The 19,283-nt window shown below is 37.1% G+C and overlaps 5 protein-coding genes across 6 annotated transcripts; 1 reads left to right on the plus strand and 4 right to left on the minus strand.

The window, feature by feature from the left end:
- Positions 1–1,331: 1,331 nt before the first annotated feature.
- On the minus strand, positions 1,332–3,781 carry LOC147570575 (putative ubiquitin-conjugating enzyme E2 18). Its single transcript, XM_086657132.1, has 6 exons — positions 3,589–3,781; positions 3,392–3,495; positions 3,148–3,250; positions 2,989–3,052; positions 1,980–2,068; positions 1,332–1,870 (listed from the first exon to the last, which is right to left on the minus strand). Exons 1-6 carry the CDS (start codon positions 3,616–3,618, stop codon positions 1,775–1,777), a joined length of 486 nt encoding a protein of 161 aa, XP_086513258.1. The 5' UTR covers positions 3,619–3,781; the 3' UTR covers positions 1,332–1,774.
- A 967-nt stretch (positions 3,782–4,748) lies between these two features.
- On the minus strand, positions 4,749–6,642 carry DIM1B (Ribosomal RNA adenine dimethylase family protein). Its single transcript, XM_086672743.1, has 2 exons — positions 5,808–6,642; positions 4,749–5,701 (listed from the first exon to the last, which is right to left on the minus strand). Exons 1-2 carry the CDS (start codon positions 6,246–6,248, stop codon positions 4,976–4,978), a joined length of 1,167 nt encoding a protein of 388 aa, XP_086528869.1. The 5' UTR covers positions 6,249–6,642; the 3' UTR covers positions 4,749–4,975.
- Positions 6,643–7,068: 426 nt separating this feature from the next.
- On the minus strand, positions 7,069–9,512 carry LOC147570577 (thioredoxin H-type 1-like). The gene is made up of 3 exons (XM_086657129.1): positions 9,034–9,512; positions 7,608–7,730; positions 7,069–7,353 (listed from the first exon to the last, which is right to left on the minus strand). The coding sequence occupies exons 1-3, from the start codon at positions 9,121–9,123 to the stop codon at positions 7,222–7,224; spliced, it is 345 nt and encodes a 114-aa protein (XP_086513255.1). The 5' UTR covers positions 9,124–9,512; the 3' UTR covers positions 7,069–7,221.
- Positions 9,513–11,040: 1,528 nt separating this feature from the next.
- XBCP3 (xylem bark cysteine peptidase 3) lies at positions 11,041–14,517 on the minus strand. The gene is made up of 5 exons (XM_086657133.1): positions 13,728–14,517; positions 12,808–13,043; positions 12,583–12,723; positions 11,736–12,164; positions 11,041–11,384 (listed from the first exon to the last, which is right to left on the minus strand). The coding sequence occupies exons 1-5, from the start codon at positions 14,206–14,208 to the stop codon at positions 11,277–11,279; spliced, it is 1,395 nt and encodes a 464-aa protein (XP_086513259.1). The 5' UTR covers positions 14,209–14,517; the 3' UTR covers positions 11,041–11,276.
- Positions 14,518–15,960: 1,443 nt separating this feature from the next.
- Positions 15,961–18,671, plus strand: LOC147570579 (uncharacterized). 2 transcript variants are annotated; one of them, XM_086672744.1, is made up of 8 exons: positions 15,961–16,108; positions 16,807–16,948; positions 17,070–17,217; positions 17,290–17,365; positions 17,480–17,591; positions 17,675–17,766; positions 18,200–18,271; positions 18,344–18,671. In XM_086672744.1, the coding sequence occupies exons 1-7, from the start codon at positions 16,052–16,054 to the stop codon at positions 18,239–18,241; spliced, it is 669 nt and encodes a 222-aa protein (XP_086528870.1). In that variant the 5' UTR covers positions 15,961–16,051; the 3' UTR covers positions 18,242–18,271; positions 18,344–18,671. The 2 variants fall into 2 exon arrangements, with proteins under 2 accessions (XP_086528870.1, XP_086528871.1); XM_086672745.1 differs by having other exon boundaries at positions 18,357–18,671.
- Positions 18,672–19,283: the final 612 nt, after the last annotated feature.

Below are 19,283 nucleotides of genomic sequence, written 5' to 3' on the forward strand. Positions count from 1 at the left end.
ATTCCCCAACACTAAAGTTTCAAATTCAATCTCATCCATAAAAGTTCATATTCAGAATTATTGAATTTGGTATAAATAAAGTAGTTAGGTTTTTTTTTGTTAAAGAATAAAGTAGTTAGGTGAACTTTAAATCTGTAATATTTTGTAAATTTTAAATTTGACAGATATCGTATTGGTGTATCAAAACACTTTTTTTGAATATTGACTATAATAGTCATTACAAAGGCATCGATACATCGATATGATGTGATAATTACAATAACTGTTAAAATACTACTGGCCTAAAATCCGATGAAATTAAATGGCCTAAAACCGACGAATTAAATGACCCAAAACCCACAAACTACTTCTATTTACACACAAGCTCGCTATTCCTGGATTTGCACTTCCATCGAATCAAACCTGATACCTCCGCATTGTGCAGTATATGCACTTACCAACTGGACTACCTTGCACCAAACCTTTATTTTGTGAGTCAGTAATAAGAATATAATTGTCTTTTACCCCATAATTTTCATTTGATCGTGTCTTCTCCCCCGCACCCCCACACACCCCCCCCCCCTATTTTGTGAGCCCATAATAAGAATATAATTGTACACTTGTACCCTCATGTCTTCTCACTCTCTCTCTCTCTCTCTCTCGACTAAAACACCACTCTCTCGGTCTCGACTAAAACCTCGACCCAGAGGTGGTTAGAGACTCGGAGGTGGTGGTGAAGAGGAGGGAGAGAGAAAGACCAAAAAAAAAAAAATAGAAGTCGCCATAATGACATTTTGTGGGACTGTTATTTTGTGTCAAAAAATGGTGATGGGGAGTTCGAGAGAAACAAAAGGTATGGGGTGGAAATGACGTACCCCAAGACAATGGGGAATTTGGTACTTCTCCTTTACATCATAATCCACATCATCTCACTTGAAAAACACACACAAAGTTAATTGCAGTAGTTAAAAGGAAGATTAAGTCATAGATTTCAATCAGACATAGCAAAAGGTAGTAATAATTTAGGTTGAAATTTTTGCTAATAACCAAGAAACCTCGTGAAGGTTGTTGAACCTCACGGATGACCCGATACAGCGCTACTAAGTCGATCCAAATTCTGCTTTTCCAAGGGTTTAAAGATTCATTCTCGGGGGGCGGTGGACATCTAGAGCCATATGCATTCCATGGCACAAAATAAAAAAGACACATACACAAGCTCACATACCTCACAATCAGAGGGATCGTGTCAACAAGTTGGTATGTAAACATATAAGATCACAAGGTCAGTCCACTCGTAACCAATTGGTTCTGAGTTAGAACTCCAAAAACATAATATAAGCTAGAGTCCCATATTGTTCCTACGCTTCCATCACATTCAATCACATAGAAAACACTTATTCACAAAATCAAGCTGTTTCATACTCATAAGATTTCATAGTATTAAACCTGAGATGATATTTCATTACCTCTTCTTTTGGAGAAGAAAAGGGAAATGGGCTTTTGAGGTGCAGAGATTGTTGTGCAAACTATACCCACAATCAAAATCTCTGTGTTTTTGGTCCTTAAATATCGGCATAAACAAAACAAGACTAACTCTTCCTATACAAATAACCGAAACGAAAATTTAAGTTAGCTCATTTAACACATGTGTTATTTTGTTTTGAGCATCAATGTCGCAGGTGGGCACTGAGATGAAATCATTTCTGTCATTCAAAAGGGATGAGTTTTTTTTTTTTCTTCTACCTATATTCTTCATTCATTTCCAGGAATGTGAGTTCTTTGTTAACTGTTGGTATTATACTTTGTCATCATGGAACCACCATCTCGTCTCCTTTGGGGATCTACCATTCCTACAGTTCTTTACGTATCGGTCGTTGTCAGCAGGACGTTGCTGCACCAGAAATCAAAATCCAATCAACAAACATGAAAACATAGACATTATGATTACAAAGGGAGCGAAAACAAGAAATCCATAGATTTGATGGCTTTGGGTGATTTACCTTCACAGTGGAGCTTGAAAGCATGGAGAGAATACTGATACAGACCGAGCTAACAGTCATGGCTGGAGACCAAGAATCATACAGAATATCTACCATGCCGGAAAGAAGAGAGCAAATAAAGACCGTTTAGTTTTGAAAGGGAATAAGTTAGAAGGGTTTTGAAATTTCATAAGATATATAGGTTGTTTTTCAATAGAACTCCCAGAAATATACCCAAAGCCAGAGCAAAAAGAAGAAGCTCCAAAAGTAAGTTAAGCCGATTTTATACGAATGAAATAACTAGCATTCAGAAAGTAAGATAGTAGCTTTTGCGTGTAATTAGAACATATTTTATATTGTGTTTCCCTCAGTTCCGAAGATAATGAGATATAAAAAGTAATAAAATGAATCTCCATTACCAATTATCCTCTATACACACGAACAAAACTAACACCAATATACTAGTACGAGCTTTACTATTATGGTTTCATCATTATCTTTAATTTCCCCATATGGGACTTTGCCGTTTCTCTACTGGGCACTTCCAAACATGATCTGCTAATAAACGGCTTACAGCTTGATTTGCTTGACAAAAGTCTATCTTGTAACTCACAAAAACTTCAAAGGAGTCAATTCAAAAAAAAAAAACTTAAAGGAGTTATAGAACAAACTTGAAGTAACGCCCTCAAATGAGAATATAGAGCTCATCCCACGTTTCCGAAACATTTCGGCATATACCCTCAACTTCAATTTACATCAAATTTAACCTAACTTATGTCAGTTGTCACCACTAATTATTCAAACCCAAATTTGCTTGACAATCTATGGAGGATAGGCATCTAAACTACCAAACGAAAGCGAAGCATCAACTATGTAAGAAACTGAAGGAGATATTAACCAAAAACTAGCTCAACAAGTGCGATTAAGGGCATACAAATCTTGTTAAAAATGAATCAGAATCTCAAAGCTTAATCTCTAAAGCAAAAATGGATGATCAAAATCAAAATCAATAGAATCACCATAAACTTACCTAAGCATATATGACCATTGCTATATATATGAGGATGAAGAGGAGCAGGAGCTATAAAAATAACCTACCCAAACAAATCAAACAACTTTTAATTAATCCCCTAAAAAACCCCACAAAAACAAATTCATAGTAGAAGAAGAAGATGATTATAAAACTGACCTGAGGTGCTTCCATGGGGTAATGTTCAGGAAAATCAACTTGAAGCTGATAAGTTTCATTAGCATAAAGAGTTCCATCAGCACCATTAACTTCAATTACCCACCTATTATTATTATTATTATCATTTATTAATCACCCCCCCAAAAGTACCAATTTTTCAATTAGCAAGATAAAAAACAAGGAATTGAAAGAAACCCTAGAAAAGATTATGAAAAAAAATGAAACCCAGATTGAAAAATTATACCTTTGAAGATTATCGGTGACCCTGTGTTTGAATCCAAATGGAGGATTAAGTTGCCATTCAAGTAGCTCTTTTTGTAGGCGATTGCAAGCAATCTTGCTCAGAGCCTATAAAAAAGACAACAGATTGATGAGAAAGGGAAAGACAGAGAGAGAGAGAAGATGAGGGTTTTTAGACAGAGAAAGAAAGATGAAGAAAACCTTGCGTGAAGTAGCAGAGGAGCTGGTCATTGTTGAGTTTACGAGAAAGAGAGAGAAGTGAGAGAAAGAGAGATGAGGATTTGGATGCTTTTTAAGGGTCGGAGAGTCGACGTTGAATGTTTTTTTATAATACCTAAATTGCCCTCGTATCTTTCTCTCTCTTCCAAGACCTCAATTGGACTAGTTCCATCTTAAAATTTGTGACTTTCTTGATCGGTCTTATTAGTATCCTGGAAAATTTATTTGTTTTCATAGAAACAAACCTCAAAAATATTTTCCCCAACGCTCTTCCCACGCTAAAAGATTTGGAAGCGCCTATGGCAGTGTCTGTGACACCACCTTGTGCTTTTTTAAAGACGCTTTGCTAGTATTTTACGGCAACGTTTTTGGACAAATTTGTGAGGCTTGGGAGATTTTTTACTCAAAAGAATTGATGGTTTTCTAGGTATTTATGTTAGTCTTTTATCGTCACTTCCCTGGACGCTTGTCCCTAACTTTGGTGATATTTTTGGCAACACTTGTGATGGTGTTCTTACTAACACTATCGTATACTGCACCAACTTTCAACCATGCATTGACTACAATTTTGTGTATTTTAGATAGCAATCTCGACAAAATTTTCGACAAGTTAATTCGTCAAATTATCTCGAAGGAATTGAGAAAGAGAAAGTCATTGAGCAAAAGCTAGGTCGGTTGCACTTTAATTAGAAAAGGGAATAAATGTTGGCTTATATTTTTGTTTTCTTCTTTCTCGAATAGAATATGCAAGAGTCATTTGACCATTTTATCAACTACACCACCCATGGGTGATTAATGGATTCCCCATTAGTTCTTTCTTTCTTTTATCTTCTCCAATACTTTAACTTTACACTCAAAGTCTAGTCATTTTACGTAGATTTTACGCACAAAAAAACACAATTGTCAATAAAGAAATTCAATATCAGTAGATTACTTTTTGACCATCGTGCGGGTAAATTGTATGCGACTTGTATAACCAAGTAGTGAAATAGAGTATCCATGCCTATATTTTGTTGTTGAATTCTTCCTTCATTTTTTTTTTTTTTGTTGAACTGAATTCTTCCTTCATTAATTGGTCCCTTTCTAAACCCTAGTAAAGGGTCAAAAGCTGTGGTTAGAATCTAGTAAGCTCAAACAAACACTTGCCATGAATTCCTCAACTCATCTAAATTATTGAAGAATGAATACATAAACAATTTTTCTCAAATCAAGAATATCTTAAATAACAAGCTATGAAGCTACTGTTTAGATTACATCTTGCCTAAGGCTAAGTGGGCAAACTTTGAATTTTTTTCATTGTTGCCCAACTTTTCGAGAACTGCCCATTAAAGTTTCTTCTACATCAAAATCGAATGACGTTTAAAGTAGATTAAGATGATTCAAATGCCATATCAGGTTCAAACTTAACACTTCTTTGATCATGGAAATGAATTCCAGACTGGTTAAAGAGTGATAGCAAACAAAGTAACTCCTCGTTCGATAGCTTTGAAGGTCTTTTATCTTCAAATCTGCTCTTTTTTAAAACTTCAATTATCTTGTCTCTGTACATAGCCATCTCTGTTCCCAAACACGGGGAAGAAGCATCTTCTTCAACATCACTGTCTTCTTCATCTTCGTTGTCATCGTTATGAAGTTCATCATTACCCATCATTTGGGATCTTCTTAGCAATTCAATAACCTTCTTCTTCTGCTTAAATGTAGCACCCAACGTCTTGTTTTTCTTACTAAAACACGTTCGAGTGAAAGCCCACCATTCATTCATATCCACATCCGGAACTTGAGCTTTAGGATGAATTTTAACAACAGAGGAATCGACTTTCGGACAAGGAACAAAATCTCTCTTACTAACATCCATTATGAACTCAACATCAGCTACAAGATTCACATTCACAGCTAAACGATTGAATTCAGAGTCACCCGGTTTGGCCAATAGTCTTCGAGCAAACTCTTTTTGAAGTAAAAGAGTGGCATTTCGAAATGAGTTATTCCCAAAAACAAATTTGGCTATAAGAGGTGAAGATATCCCGTACGGAATGTTAGCAACAATCAGATCAAATTCAGGGAAATCAGCTTTCAGTGCGTCCTTGCATATAACCTGAAACAAAATAAAACAAAAGGCAACTCTTTTATATTGAGCTAGATATTTTCATTGAGGAATTTCGTCGAACACATTGAACTTATATCTCGATAACATTACTTACAGTTAATTTATCTTCCAACCCACGTTCAGTTACACGCTTATTGAGAATTTCGATCATTCGACTATCGATTTCGACAGCGAAAACCTTGTCAGCGGCTTCGAGAAGTCGAAGAGTGAGGTTTCCGGTACCGGGTCCAATCTCAAGGACTGTATCAGTGGGTTGAATATCAGCTTTTCTGGCAATGGCGTCGAGAACTCGTGGGTTTGTGAGAATGTGTTGGCCTCGACTCTTGTGTAAGTAAATACTACTATGTCCATCTTCTTCTTCTCCTTCATTGGACTTTATTTTTCTTCCTCTCCTTCTCTTATGATCGTCGTCGTCGTCTTCATCTTTGTTTCTGAGTATATATCGACTCGATTTCGTGCCGAAAAGACAGAGAGAACGCTGGTTCTGAAGGTGCTTGACGAGGTTGAGAGAGAGAGATTTGGCTGGGCCAAGCATTTCTCACTAGTCACTGGAGCTAACTTTCATGCACAGTGAAGAATGCCCACGGGCATATTCTATGTTAGTATCAAAACCTAGATTATAACAAGTCTGAGCTAAGCAAAAAGTATCTAAAGAAAATATTACGTTTTGTCAAATTTTTCGGAGTATTATTCAACAAAAAAAAAAAAAAAAAAATTACGGAGTACAAAATTGTAGATTTTATTTCTGTTAAATGTTACGGAGCAAAAAAAATTCGGCCATCACCTCCAACCACCCGGTCCACCACCAGTCACCACCATTCTCTCCTCTCTCTAACTTCTCCCTTGCTTCTTCCTCCTCCCCTCCCACCACCACTTATCTTTCCTCTCTCTCCCTCTTTTCGGAAAATTTTCTATTTCCTCAAAGCACCAATTTTTTTTCGCCAAGGGTGGGTTTCTAAGACAATAGTGATGCTTGGCCAGAAAAAGTGGCTTGACGAAAGGGCCGATGGCTGATGTCTCTAAGATGCTCAATTAATCTGGATTGGAATGTGGTCGAACGATTTTTTCAGGGTGAATAACATTTTTGTTTTTGACGAAAGGGTGGGTTTCTAAGACAATAGTGATGCTTGGCCAGAAAAAGTGGCTTGACGAAAGGGCCGATGGCTGATGTCTCTAAGATGCTCAATTAATCTGGATTGGAATGTGGTCGAACGATTTTTTCAGGGTGAATAACATTTTTGTTTTTGAAAGCAAATTTTAGGAAAACAGTCTTTCGTTGTTAACCAAATTCATATATAGATCAGGCAAAGTATCCAAAGAAACATGTTGACAGAGTATGCATGCAAATAGGCAAGTAACATAGTAATTCACAATATTCATTCATGTCTTCCAACATCAGCAATAAAGTACAACCACAATCTGAGTGAGTGCCTTATTTCATAACACACAATTTATCACACACACACAACAACTAGCTTTTATCATCTCAAATCAGTAAGAAGCCAGTTTTAAGCTAAGTGCTTGGTGATAGTATCCATCAATTTGTCCTTGTTTGCACCCACAACTCTGTCCACTTCTTTTCCTTCTTTCAAGAAAACAAAAGTCGGCATCGCTTCTACAGTAAATTCCTCCGCCACTGACTGCAAACATATCCACATACCATATCTTTAACTTAGCTATAAGGGGTTGAAAATCAAGATTCATCAACATTAACCAATTGTAACGAATGTTTGAAGATTGGTTAACTTGTTATGGGACGGTCTATTGCTATGCCAGTTTAACATAAAGGGTCTCCATTGTAAGTCATAAATTCATTTTTAACTATTAACTTAACCAAAAAGGGAAGCACAAAACAAAAACGAAATTAAGTAGTAAGGATGTATGAGTTACTTACCCTAAGTTCGTCAACGTCGACCTTGAGGAACAAAACATGAGGAAGCTTCTTGGCTATCTCGGCTAGTATTGGAGAAATTACACGACACGGCCCACACCATGAAGCCGTAAAATCAATGACAACCTGAAAAATCAGTTACTAATTACACCCGTGGCTGAACATGAAAGGAGAAATCTAAATATATCTACCTCTCAAACACATAAGTTTTTCAGCTCAATAAGTACGTCTGGAATTGAGAAGATACGATATTATTAATGAGATGGTTCATACAAAACCCATGTTCAAGTCAACACAAATATAATTTCATTTTCAGATGTCGAGAAAAAAATTCAGCATTCCTCCCGTAACCTTGAGTTTTCAGTTCAACGACTACATATGGTTGTCAACAACCCTTGTCGAGTGGTTACCAAGTTGGTTTCCACCCTCTAAAGGTCAAGGGTTCGAGACAAAGATACTATATAACCTTTTTCAAAAAATATACATATGGTTTAAAAGAACATTTCTTTTGAGATCTGATTTTATTAGAGACGATAAATTCGTAGGAAAACGTATGTTTGTCAAGTAAAGTCAAAAAAATATCAATCGGATATCAGATCTTCAGAAAAAAAGAAATATAACCTTAGACCCATTCATCCAACTCTCCGAAAACCATTATTAAGTTCGGCCACGGCTTTGGGCATCCAAAAAAGTCTCGGGGCATAAAGATTTTGGTCAATTAAATTTGACCCAAGAGGCAACCTTGTTTTGAGTTCAAAAATAGACTTATTTGTTTTTTGCCCCTAATCTTCATCTTCTACCTTGCCTTCGACTACCACCAGTAGCATCACCACCACTTCCGACCACTAACACCACCACCACTCGCGTCCAAAAAAAAAGTGTTGATGGTGGTGGTTGAAAGGTGGAAGATGGTGTTGGTGTTGGTGTTGGTGGGAGGTTGTGGTTGAAAGGTGGAAGATGAAAATTAGGGCGCAAAAAACAACAAACAAGTCGATTTTTTCAGACTCAAAACACAATTGCCTCAAATCTAATTAACAGAAATCTTTATTCCTGAGAGACTTTCTGGATGCCCCAAACATGAGCAAGATGGCAGACACATATAAAATCCAATTGAAATCCTAATCTAGCCAAACATAAAGATATCTAATAGATCATTAAGAAAAGAAGTAAAAAGACATAACTGCAACAAACAACAAGAAAACAGGAAAAAATTCTAATTGAATTGAAGCTCATTAACAAAGTAACAAATAGATAAAGAAAACAAAATAACCTACAGAATTTAACATCATATGGAGATCATTCACAGAAAACCCTAAACCCAAAAAATTCAGTTGAAAAAAGAGCTACCCATTTTAAGAAAGACAAACCCCAACCCTAAAACTCCATTAATAAACAAAATCAAAAAATGGAAAAGTGTAAGAAGTTATACCAGTTGCTTGCTCTCAATGCCTTTGAGATGGTGTTCCTTCCACACATCTTCAGTGTGACAACCAATTACTTGTCCCTCTTCTGCTGCCATATCTCTCTTTCTCTCTCTTTATCCAAAACTTTGAACAGAGAACTTGCAATTTCAGATAATTGCTCTGTTGCCTCTTTTATACTGAAATCCAAGACGGTGAGAAGTTTGTATGATTTGAATTACGAAAATGCCACTACTCGAAAGTGTGGTTGTTTCAGTAGTCTTTGCTTTTTAGTGACGCTCTTTGGTGAGGAAGCCACAGTTACTGATACCCTATATCCTGTTGTAATTTAACTACAACGCTCCTCTCAAAAGTGTTGCTAATCTAGTGGCCTTTGTAAATCTTCATGTGATACAATTAAATGTGTGGAAGTAGTATTCTTCCATGCCCTATGAAAATCCCTACTAGTCTAAGTTGATCTTATTTCCATCTCATTAAATTATGGTTCATTATTTTCCTTCTAAAAAGTTATTCTAAATTTATTCTCAGTCAATTAAACGTCAATGATATTGATACAACAATACCACTCTTAACATTTGAATCCTAATCTTCCCATTTCGTGGATCTTACAGTTTATCGTTGTAATAAATGGTAAGTTTGAAAAAATAATATTGAGCAAAATAGATCAATATAAACTTTTGTTTAGTTTTTGGTCCTTCTAACCCACTTTTGGGACTCCTAAAATTTTTTATTAGGGACCTTAGAAATGGGTTTCCTAAAATATAATACAAGACTTTTGAAATGTCCAAAGGTAGTAGAAAGACTCAATGTTTTGGCTTCTAAATCTTCATTCCCATCGTAGATATGTATTATTTTAGTTGAAGATTAAGAGCTAAGTAATCTCTACTAATCAATTCTATCTCTTTAATAAATAAAAAACAGACGAAATTGAAAAGAATATTTTACCACATTAACCATACGAAATAAATTTTTTAAAATAACACCGGCCACCAACTATTACTACCAGGCCCACCACTAAAGAGACATTCAATACCCACTCTCCTAAAAAAAAATTATTGTTGAAAATGACCTTTATATTCCGATCAAGAAAAGTCAAGATATTGATGTTAAATGAGCACAAAATGTGTAAGCCATGACTATTGCTATTACTTTTTCTTTCACATTTTTTTTGTAGACAAACTCAACATAAGAAAACCCACAAAAGTGTTACCCATTTTATTAGGGAGTGTTGATAATGGTCTAATCATGTGTCTCCGAGCGAAAAGACACATACATTACCATCTGAGTCATTATTTGGGAGTAGTTATTACATCCCACGAGAGGACTTTACCTTCGCAGTTGAGAGAATAAAAGACAACTAATCTTATTAAGAGAGAAACCAACTAATCAAAAATTAACTTCGCATGTTCATTTGAGGACGGTAAGGCAACATTCAACAAAAAAAGGACTAGTAAGGCAGCATTGCGGCAGCTTGTACGATCCATGAAGGAGTTTTTCTTTCGAACAAATCAAAATTTATACAAGTACATCTGCCATGGAATCCGAACTGGATCAACATTACTAGCCATAGAGTTTTCTTCTTCTTGTGCTCATACCTAGCCTTTAGCCCATGACATGTTGGGAGCACTGGAAAGCATCTCAACCAACCAACTGGGCTACAAGAGACAAGGTTACTAGCCATAGAGTTGGCATAAGATTTTCGACACCAACAAGTTGATATAAAAAGAGATGCTTCTACAATTAACAAGCCTTGCTCAGATAGGAGGGATACTCCTCGAAGAATCAGATCCATTCTTAGTGATCTGATTCGCTCAATTTCCTCTAAACATTGTCTTCATTCAAATAATACTGTAGCACACACTTCAGCGAATTCGCTTTCAGAAATGAGTCTGAACATTGCTTGGCAAGGGCCACAGCAAGTTGTATCTATGTTGAATTGCGTATCGATGTCCAATACTAATCGCGAAGTTATTATTGAACAAAATCTAGACTATGTCTACTTTCATTCAAAAAAATTTAAGTAATCAGCCTTTTATTAATATATAACCTATCCAATGTTAAATATGGGAACAATGCCAATACATATAACTCCCACAAATAATTACCCTAATAACTACTCTTAAATAAAGTTATGTATCTAAATAAGAATCACTCATTTTACAAACCTGATAGTAAACAGGTTTGGCTTAAAGGATTACTAGAAAATGCAAGAGAATAACTTAGCTATTAATACAACAAATTATACAAGGAATTAAACATTCCAAGCCTGTAAAAGGGTAGTCCATCCTCCAAATTTTGCAGATGAACCTCCTTTCGCCAGTCCTACCGACAACGTTGAATTTCGTGTGCCCTTCGCTGCCTGTAAACAAAAAAGAGCCCGATAAGAAGCCCGTGATTATCAGAAATACTAATCAAGGTTCAAATCGTGGGGCGAAGCTTGCTTGTTTTATAGGAGAAAAAGAATATCTCTTAATGTAAATATGTAATATCGCACATTGCTTGGAGGAGCGTAAGGAGATTGGGTATACGTGCGAACTCAAACTTAGTAAGCGTCGAGACCTTTAGTGTCGGCTAGTGGCCAAAAACAAAATCTTGCACCAATTGGGCTTGTGGACCGGGTTGGCAAAAGCGGAGACAATATCGATAACTGTCAGGCCTTGGGTAATGTTACAACTAACAACGAAGAACCAAGTGAAACGGAAAAACATACCTTTAAGCATTGATTTGTTTTGATATCACAAATTGGATAGTCATGTGGGCAACAGTACTTGTTATCCTTGCAGCAAACAGCAGCATTCAGTTCGCAACATTTCCACGAAAGACACATACCAAGAAAGTGCCAGGCGCAGCAACATGTTTCCCCTGATCCACAGTGGGTTAAAAGACTACATTTAGTAGGAGGGTTCGGCGGCGAGGGAGGATTCGGACTAGTCTTAGTTGGGTATGAAGCTAGCTTGTTTACACCACAAACGCCTTCTTTGCTTGGACCGTTACGTAACATGTGCATATATCCATTCATTCCCCAACTTTTTCCCCATGAGTTTTTCACAATCCAATAATCAACCCCATTTTCAGACCCATAACCTACGATCAATACAGCATGGTCCAAAGAAGTTGAACATGGCCCACTGAAAATTCCCTGTTGATAAAAATTATCCAAACCCTCAAAATTAGGAATTTCGGCTCCTAGGTAAATATGGGCAATGTAATAGAATGGCCATAACACTTGGGGGACTCACTGGTTGTGTACCCGTTAAAGAACCAAGAGGTCTCGCGGTTCGAGTCTTGGGGTCTGTAGTTTACCATCGAGATTTACCCTACGTAATTTATACGTATTAAATAGTAGTTCTTGTTTTACTGCATGTCAGGGTTCTTTATCATAGTCTACTAAGGGTTCTTCGTGGTGGCATTTAGGGTTGTTGTCAACACTTAACGGTACGTCCTGGCAATTATGTGCATGTTCCATCTATATAGTGTATCCAAGTAATATGATGTAATGACTAATAAGTCCTTCATAAAAAGGAAACTGAAAATAGAATGACCACAAGTACACCCACCTGCGAGTATAGCTGGAACGCCCTGTCGCTACCACATATACCGACGCTTACAGGTTGAGAAACAACAGCGTGGAGTAATTCCTTCTCATCATTTGCTGGCACGTCGGTGTAACCATCAATTGTTACCACATTTCTTTTTACCTAAAACAAGACGAAATGATTATGAGTGTAAAATTCATTATTTCATTTTGATGTAGAATCAAATACAAATAAGTTAGTTTAGACCTTATTTTTATTGCAGGTTCTATCTGCAGTTTGATACGGGTAATCTTCTTCAGAGTCGATACCTCCATTCTTTATAACCCATTTATATGCATAGTCCATGAGTCCTCCATTGCATCCATTATTGTAAGATTTATCGCAATCAACTAACTCTTGTTCGGAGACACTTATAAGAGATCCTGTAACTATCTGATTTATACCTTCGATTGCCCCTGTCGCTGAGAAAGACCAACAAGCACCTAGAACGGAAAAAGTAATGATAACAATCGTCTTTAAGTGAGAAACTTTTCAATGAATATGGTTGATAGGTTAACTACTTAAGCCATACTCCCCTTTTCTTAGACGTATAGAGGTTCAATAAGTAAACAAGTTTCTAAGAAAGCCCTCAATGGGGATCTATGGATGTGCTTTTTATGAAGGAATACAAAAGAGAGTTTAAGTTGTGAGAATGGTCCCACATGGGATAAGGGCGATATAACAACCACGAATATAATGTCTAGGTCCTCTACACTAATTGTCAATTGGTTTTGAGTTGGATGACCACAAACTAGACATGATATCAGAGCTAGCCCCACACCGTGCTCCATGTCACCCGAAAATGAAAAAAAACAGGTGTTAAGCTCAAAGAACTCCACACGTGAGGAGGCGTGTGAGAATAGTCCCACATGGGAGAAGGGCGATGTCTAGGTCCTCTCCACTCCAAAACAATTGGTTTTGAGTTGGACGGACACAAACTTAACAAAGTGTCAAGCTATACTAATCAGCTAAACTAGAAAAAAAGACTCTTGCTAACTTCAATTCCGACCCTTTTCAGATCTTGACCTGGTTAAGGACTGCTAATTCTAAGCATTAACCCCAAACACCAAATAAATCTGAAGTAAATGAAGTTTAAACGAATACCCAAGTAGGTTAACAGAACATACCACAACCCCCTTGATCTTTAACAGGTGTAACAGCTCCTTTCTTCCTCCAATCAAGTGAAGAAGGAATATCACCAGACCCATCAAGCAAAGATGATGAAGATCGACGAGGATTATTAGACCCGCCAACAAAATCAGCATCAGAAAAACTCAAACCCAAACGAGAAGATTTAAATTCATGGGTAGTCAAATCAGCAAAGGCATTGAGAGAAAGGGTATAAGTAGAATTTTCATTGTTGTTGTTGTTGCTGTTGTTGTTGTGTTGGTTGATATAAGCAAGATTGTTTTCAAAAATCCCAAGTCTGTAATTTTTTTCTTCTTGTGAAGAATAGATCTTCCCATGTTGATTGCACCAAGTTTCAAAGAGGTCAGTAATGATTGAATATGTAGAAGAAGAAGAATATGAGGAGGAAGTGAAACAAGTATGAGCAGAGAGAAGAAGAAGAGAAAGCAGAAGAAGAATAGGAGAATGAAATGAACCCATTTCAGAGAGAGAGAGAGAGAGAGAGAGAAATGAGTTGGGTTGTGTTTGGATTACAATGGATTCCCCTGAAATCTTGGGCAAGAAAGAAAGAAACAAAAAGAGCCAAAGGAAGTTGAGAATTTGAGAGGGGGACTTTTCTTCCCTGTTCTTGGTTCTAAAGAACCCACGAGTTACTTGCTTTGGATAAAAATCTCTCCATTGATCTCTTATTAAGTTCTCAACAACTCGCGGACTTTTGTGTCATGGGTTTGGAGCATGGGCGAAAATTTTTTTACTTGATTTGAAGGGCCATTTTTATATTTTTTTTTGAAGGGCATTTTTATATTTAGCCCCAAAACTTATTTGATTGTATTTTGTCATATCATTTTCGTGTTTACTTCTCTTCCACCACCACAACGTCTCAGCATCATTGTCATTTTCGGCTAACGACGACCATTTTCGATTCTTCTCTTTCTTTCTTTTTCTCTCCTTCTATCTCACATACTCGTTTTTTTCTCTCGCTATTACTCATTTTTCTCTCTCTAGCCTCTACTGTCATTTCCCGTCTATCTCAACTGTCTCCATCTCCTGCTCGTTTCTCTTTCTCTCACTCTCTTGCCATCCTCTCTCTATCTTACACTCTCTCCATCTCTTGGTCGTTTTTCTCTTTCTCATTTTCTCCTTCCATTCTTTCACTCATGTTATTTTTTTTCTCTATTTCAATCACAGTTCCGACGAAGGAAAGTGTCCCTTTCATCAGATGCTTTTTGGTTTCAAACAAAGGAAATCTTAAGGAGGGTTTCCAACGAAAACCATTCTTGAGGGTTTAGACTGTTTCTGCTCTCCTACTTGAGGGTTTCGTTTGAGTCCCTTTTCGATGTCTGATTTCGACGAATGAAACACCTCCCTTCGATGGAACTGTGTGTGCTTGTGTGTGTGTGTTACAGAAAGAAAGAGAATGAGCATGATAAAGAGAGAAAATGGCATGACAGAAGGAGAGAGTGAACAAGCGAGAGAGAGGGAGAGAGAAATAACGAGCAGGACAAAGAGAGAACAAGAGATAAAACGAGCAAGAGAGAGAGAGAGAGAGGAGGGGAGAGAGAGCAAACGAGCAGGAGAGAGAAAGAAAGAGAGAGAAAGAGCAGGAAAGAGTGTGAGGGGGAACGAACAGGAGAGAGACCGAGAACAGAGCGAGGGGAGATGTAGATTAGAGGGAAAAAAGTAAAAAGATCAGTTTCTCGACTAAAAAATGAAGTTGCCCCTGAGCAAAATCTAATTGACCAAAGTCTTTATTCTTCGAAGGCTTTTCTGGATTCCTCGAAGCGTCGACCATTATAGGAAATGAAATTAACCATTATCTTGGGCCAATATCGATGTCGTAGCCGCATCAGATAAAGTATCATATGTGGATTGTTGAGAGAGACATTTGGCCCAAATTTCCAGTTTAGTCTTTTTAGAGATGCCACAAAATCCCGACCTCTCTTGCTTAATATTCTCGTGTTCTTCATTTTTTTTCCACTCTAAAAATATTGATAAAAAATGGTAGATTGCTTTTGTTGAAGTGTACTTATTTGATTCGCTTGTATCTCATTCATCTGAATCAAACGTAAAATCAACAAAAATCAACAACTGAAACAAATCAGACACTACAAGTCTACGTCAAAAGGAGCATTTTGAAATCTAACTGGAGTCAATTTAGACCTCAATTCAAATTTCACATATCAAATTGCAAATTAGATAAAAAGCCAAACACCACAAAACTTGAGTGATACCAAAATTGCAACCAAACAAGCCCCATAGAGAAAAGGCCAAACACCACAAAACTGGAGAAACACGACGAGAAAATCTTTCTCAGGTGGAAAATATGGGGGATTTGAAGGCCAAAATGGAGTTATTAGATCCACGTCAATACGAAGATATCGTAAGTTTTACTGGATTTCTAGGGTTTCCCAAAACCCTTTTCTTATAACTCTCTATCGATTGTATGGGAAATTGATCAGTATCTTACACTAAAGTTTTCAGTTTTAACTCATGGCCTATACAAACTGATTAACTTGGACTGTTAAAAGGGAAACTAGAAACCTTGTTATGAAAGTCTTATAAAAGACATAAACCCTTCACTGAAATTCAAGTACAACCTAAGAATTTACAGTAATTCATTGAGATGAAAAATGGGTATTATCCTTTTGGGTGGGTTGAAATCAGTATAGGAGTTTTCTAGTTGTTATTTGTAATAGTATTAACCAAGGACTGAAATTTCAGTTTCGGTGGAAATTTAGGTAGACATTGAAATGGAAAATTCGACATTTATTTCCTTGACAAGGCATTGTTGAGAGAAACTTAATTAAATTTCGGTTTGGATGGAAACTTCAGTAGGCATGGAAATGGAAATATTTTGATCATTTCGACCGAAATATTTCGAAATTTAATTCCTTGATATTAACAAACTTTCAAGAAGCTTAATTACGTCGATGCCTTTGCTTGTCGTTTGTGTGTCCATGTGCCGCAATGGCTGCTTTTTATGTCATTAAGTCCGATAAACTTATCAATGGAAATTATGTTCTGCGAGTTTCCCATGTTTTATGGTTATTTTGTAATCTAATTTGTCACCGTTTACAGACTATCAATGCCAATGATGTTCACAGTATTGTGTTGTCGTATCTTGTACGTAACTGCTATAAAGAGACGGCAGAGTCATTCATAGCTTCTTCCCGGGTAAATCCCCCTGTTGATTACCCTACGGATATGGATAAAAGAAAATGTACGTTTTTAATGTCATCTTTTCTTTCTTTTTCTCTTGACTAATTCTTGCTAAGTGGATCAAGTGTCGAAATCACATATATGGTAGTTAGTCACTGTTTATTTCGTTGATTGTGTATCAGCTATTTACCATATTGCGCTCAAGGGAAATACTCTGGAGGCCATAGAACTAACGGAACAACTGGCACCTAACTTACTCGTAGATAATATTGAGTTGCTTTTTGATCTCGTGAGCCTCCATTTTGTCGAGCTTGTCTTCTCCAGGAAATGGTGAGTAAACAGCCTCGCAAAGATATTGGTATTTGTGTTCTTTCCATTTTGATGCCTATATTTCCCTGGCAGCACAGAGGCTCTGGAGTTTGCGCAGACCAATTTGGCACCATTTGGAAAGCTCCATACATTTGTTGAGAAGCTTGAAGTACGTCTCTTCTGCTTTTCTTGTTCTTAGTTTAGGATATTACCTACTTCGATCATGGATGTTATATTCCATATGGTCGAAGGGAACTTAAAGTCAAGCTTGTTAAAACTGTAGGACTTCATGGCATTACTAGCTTATGAAGAGCCAGAAACTTCTCCGATGTTTCACCTGCTAAGTTCTGAGTATCGTCAGCATGTTGCAGAGAGTTTGAATCGAGCAATTCTTGGTACGTTCTCTGATTCTCTCTCTCTCTCTCATCCTCTTTTGTTTTTCTTTTCGACTTCCCTCTCCTGACTCGGTCAATATCAGCTCATGCCAACATGCCCAGCCAGTCAGCAATGGAGAGGCTCCTACAACAGGCTACGGTAGTCAGACAGTATTTGCATCAAGAAACTAGCAAGGTGAAAATAATATCTTGATTTAATGTCTTCACCCTTTATTTTGCAGTTAACTTTCTTTAAGGCAAGAATATTTATTGAAAAAGACGCACTATCTTGAAGTCCTTTTAAAAAGAGTCATAGGACTCTAATGCTAAAATGATTATATGACTGTGAATTATGTAAAACTTGTGGTACGAGCTACGTTTCCCTGATTTTGGACCAACAAAGCCCACTCAGCCTAGTTTCAAATGGAGCGGGTTGTTTTGGGCCCCACCCAACCCAAAACACCTTAGGCTTCTGCATCCAGCCAACCTAGCCCACTCGAGAAGGCCAAAACAAGATGCTACCTTATAAGTTGTTACCTATGGAATGTCTTATAAGTTGTTAACGATCTTCTAGAAGTAGGGTGAAGGGTAGATTCTTGTTCTTATACTTTTTCTCTCTGCATTGACAGGATCCACCTCCACCATTGTCTTTGAAAGCTTTCCTTGGCTAGATTAAAAATGTCCAGACTTTGCTATCAAAGGTAACTTTTTTTTGTTTTCCAAATTTACTTTCACTTATTATCATTTTTTGTTCTCATTATCAACCATGGTAGGGAACACGTGCAGATTGGTGGAAGTTAAAGACTGAGTTCTTGATATACGAAATTGAGTCGGGCCTGTCTAGGTTTATCAGTCTTCTTGCTGAAGGTGTGGGAGATTATGGTTGCTTAAAGCTTGAGATTTGTTGTTATATATAAACTTGTGAAGAAAGGATAAGTCTGAATGCAAATTTTTTCTTTTATATGACATTGGAATGTCAAATTTGGAAGAGTAGGAGATATAGCCTTCAATTTACATACCTGTCTTTGTTTTTTTATCGCGAGATCTTGTAGCACTTAATAGTTGAAGTTCTTATTGAATAGATTCTTGCATAGATTTCCATGTGTTTGGCCATGCTTATGCGACCTATTTTAGTGGCTACTCTTTGTGAAACTTAAGTAGACATTTTTGGCGACACTTGACAGCTACCTTTTGGCGATGTGTCATTGGCCAGCGGAAAACGGTTTTTTCATCTTTTTTTTTTCTTTTTTTTTTTTTTTTTTAATTTATTTATTCTGCCCATATAAGCACGTAGGAATGCTCACTTTGCAATCAAGAAACTCATTTTTGGCTCCGAGTGGCAAATTTCATCAAGAGTTTTAAACACTTTGACATCTACTTTCGGCGATGCTTTGACATCTACCTTTTGGTGACGCTTTCACATCTACCTTTGGTGTCGCTTTCACATCTACCTTTTGCCGACACTTTGACATCTACCTCTTGCCAACACTTTGACGTCTAACTTTTGCCTACGCTTTTGGAGCCTATGTTCCTATAGCCACTTTTAGCAGCATTTTGAATATCACTTTAAGGGATCCTTTCTAGGCACTTCAGCGATGCTGTTGCTACCACTTCGAAGGGTGCTTTATAGGGCGTCGAAACTTCTGGGGGTACCTTTAGTGACGCTTTTGAAATGACATGATTCTTTATTGAAGCACTTCAACACTGGTTGAC

This window comes from Eschscholzia californica, unplaced genomic scaffold (assembly GCF_041429995.1).
Source record: "Eschscholzia californica isolate CP2 unplaced genomic scaffold, dmEscCali1.0.p SCAF_1, whole genome shotgun sequence".
Taxonomy (NCBI): Eukaryota; Viridiplantae; Streptophyta; class Magnoliopsida; order Ranunculales; family Papaveraceae; genus Eschscholzia; species Eschscholzia californica.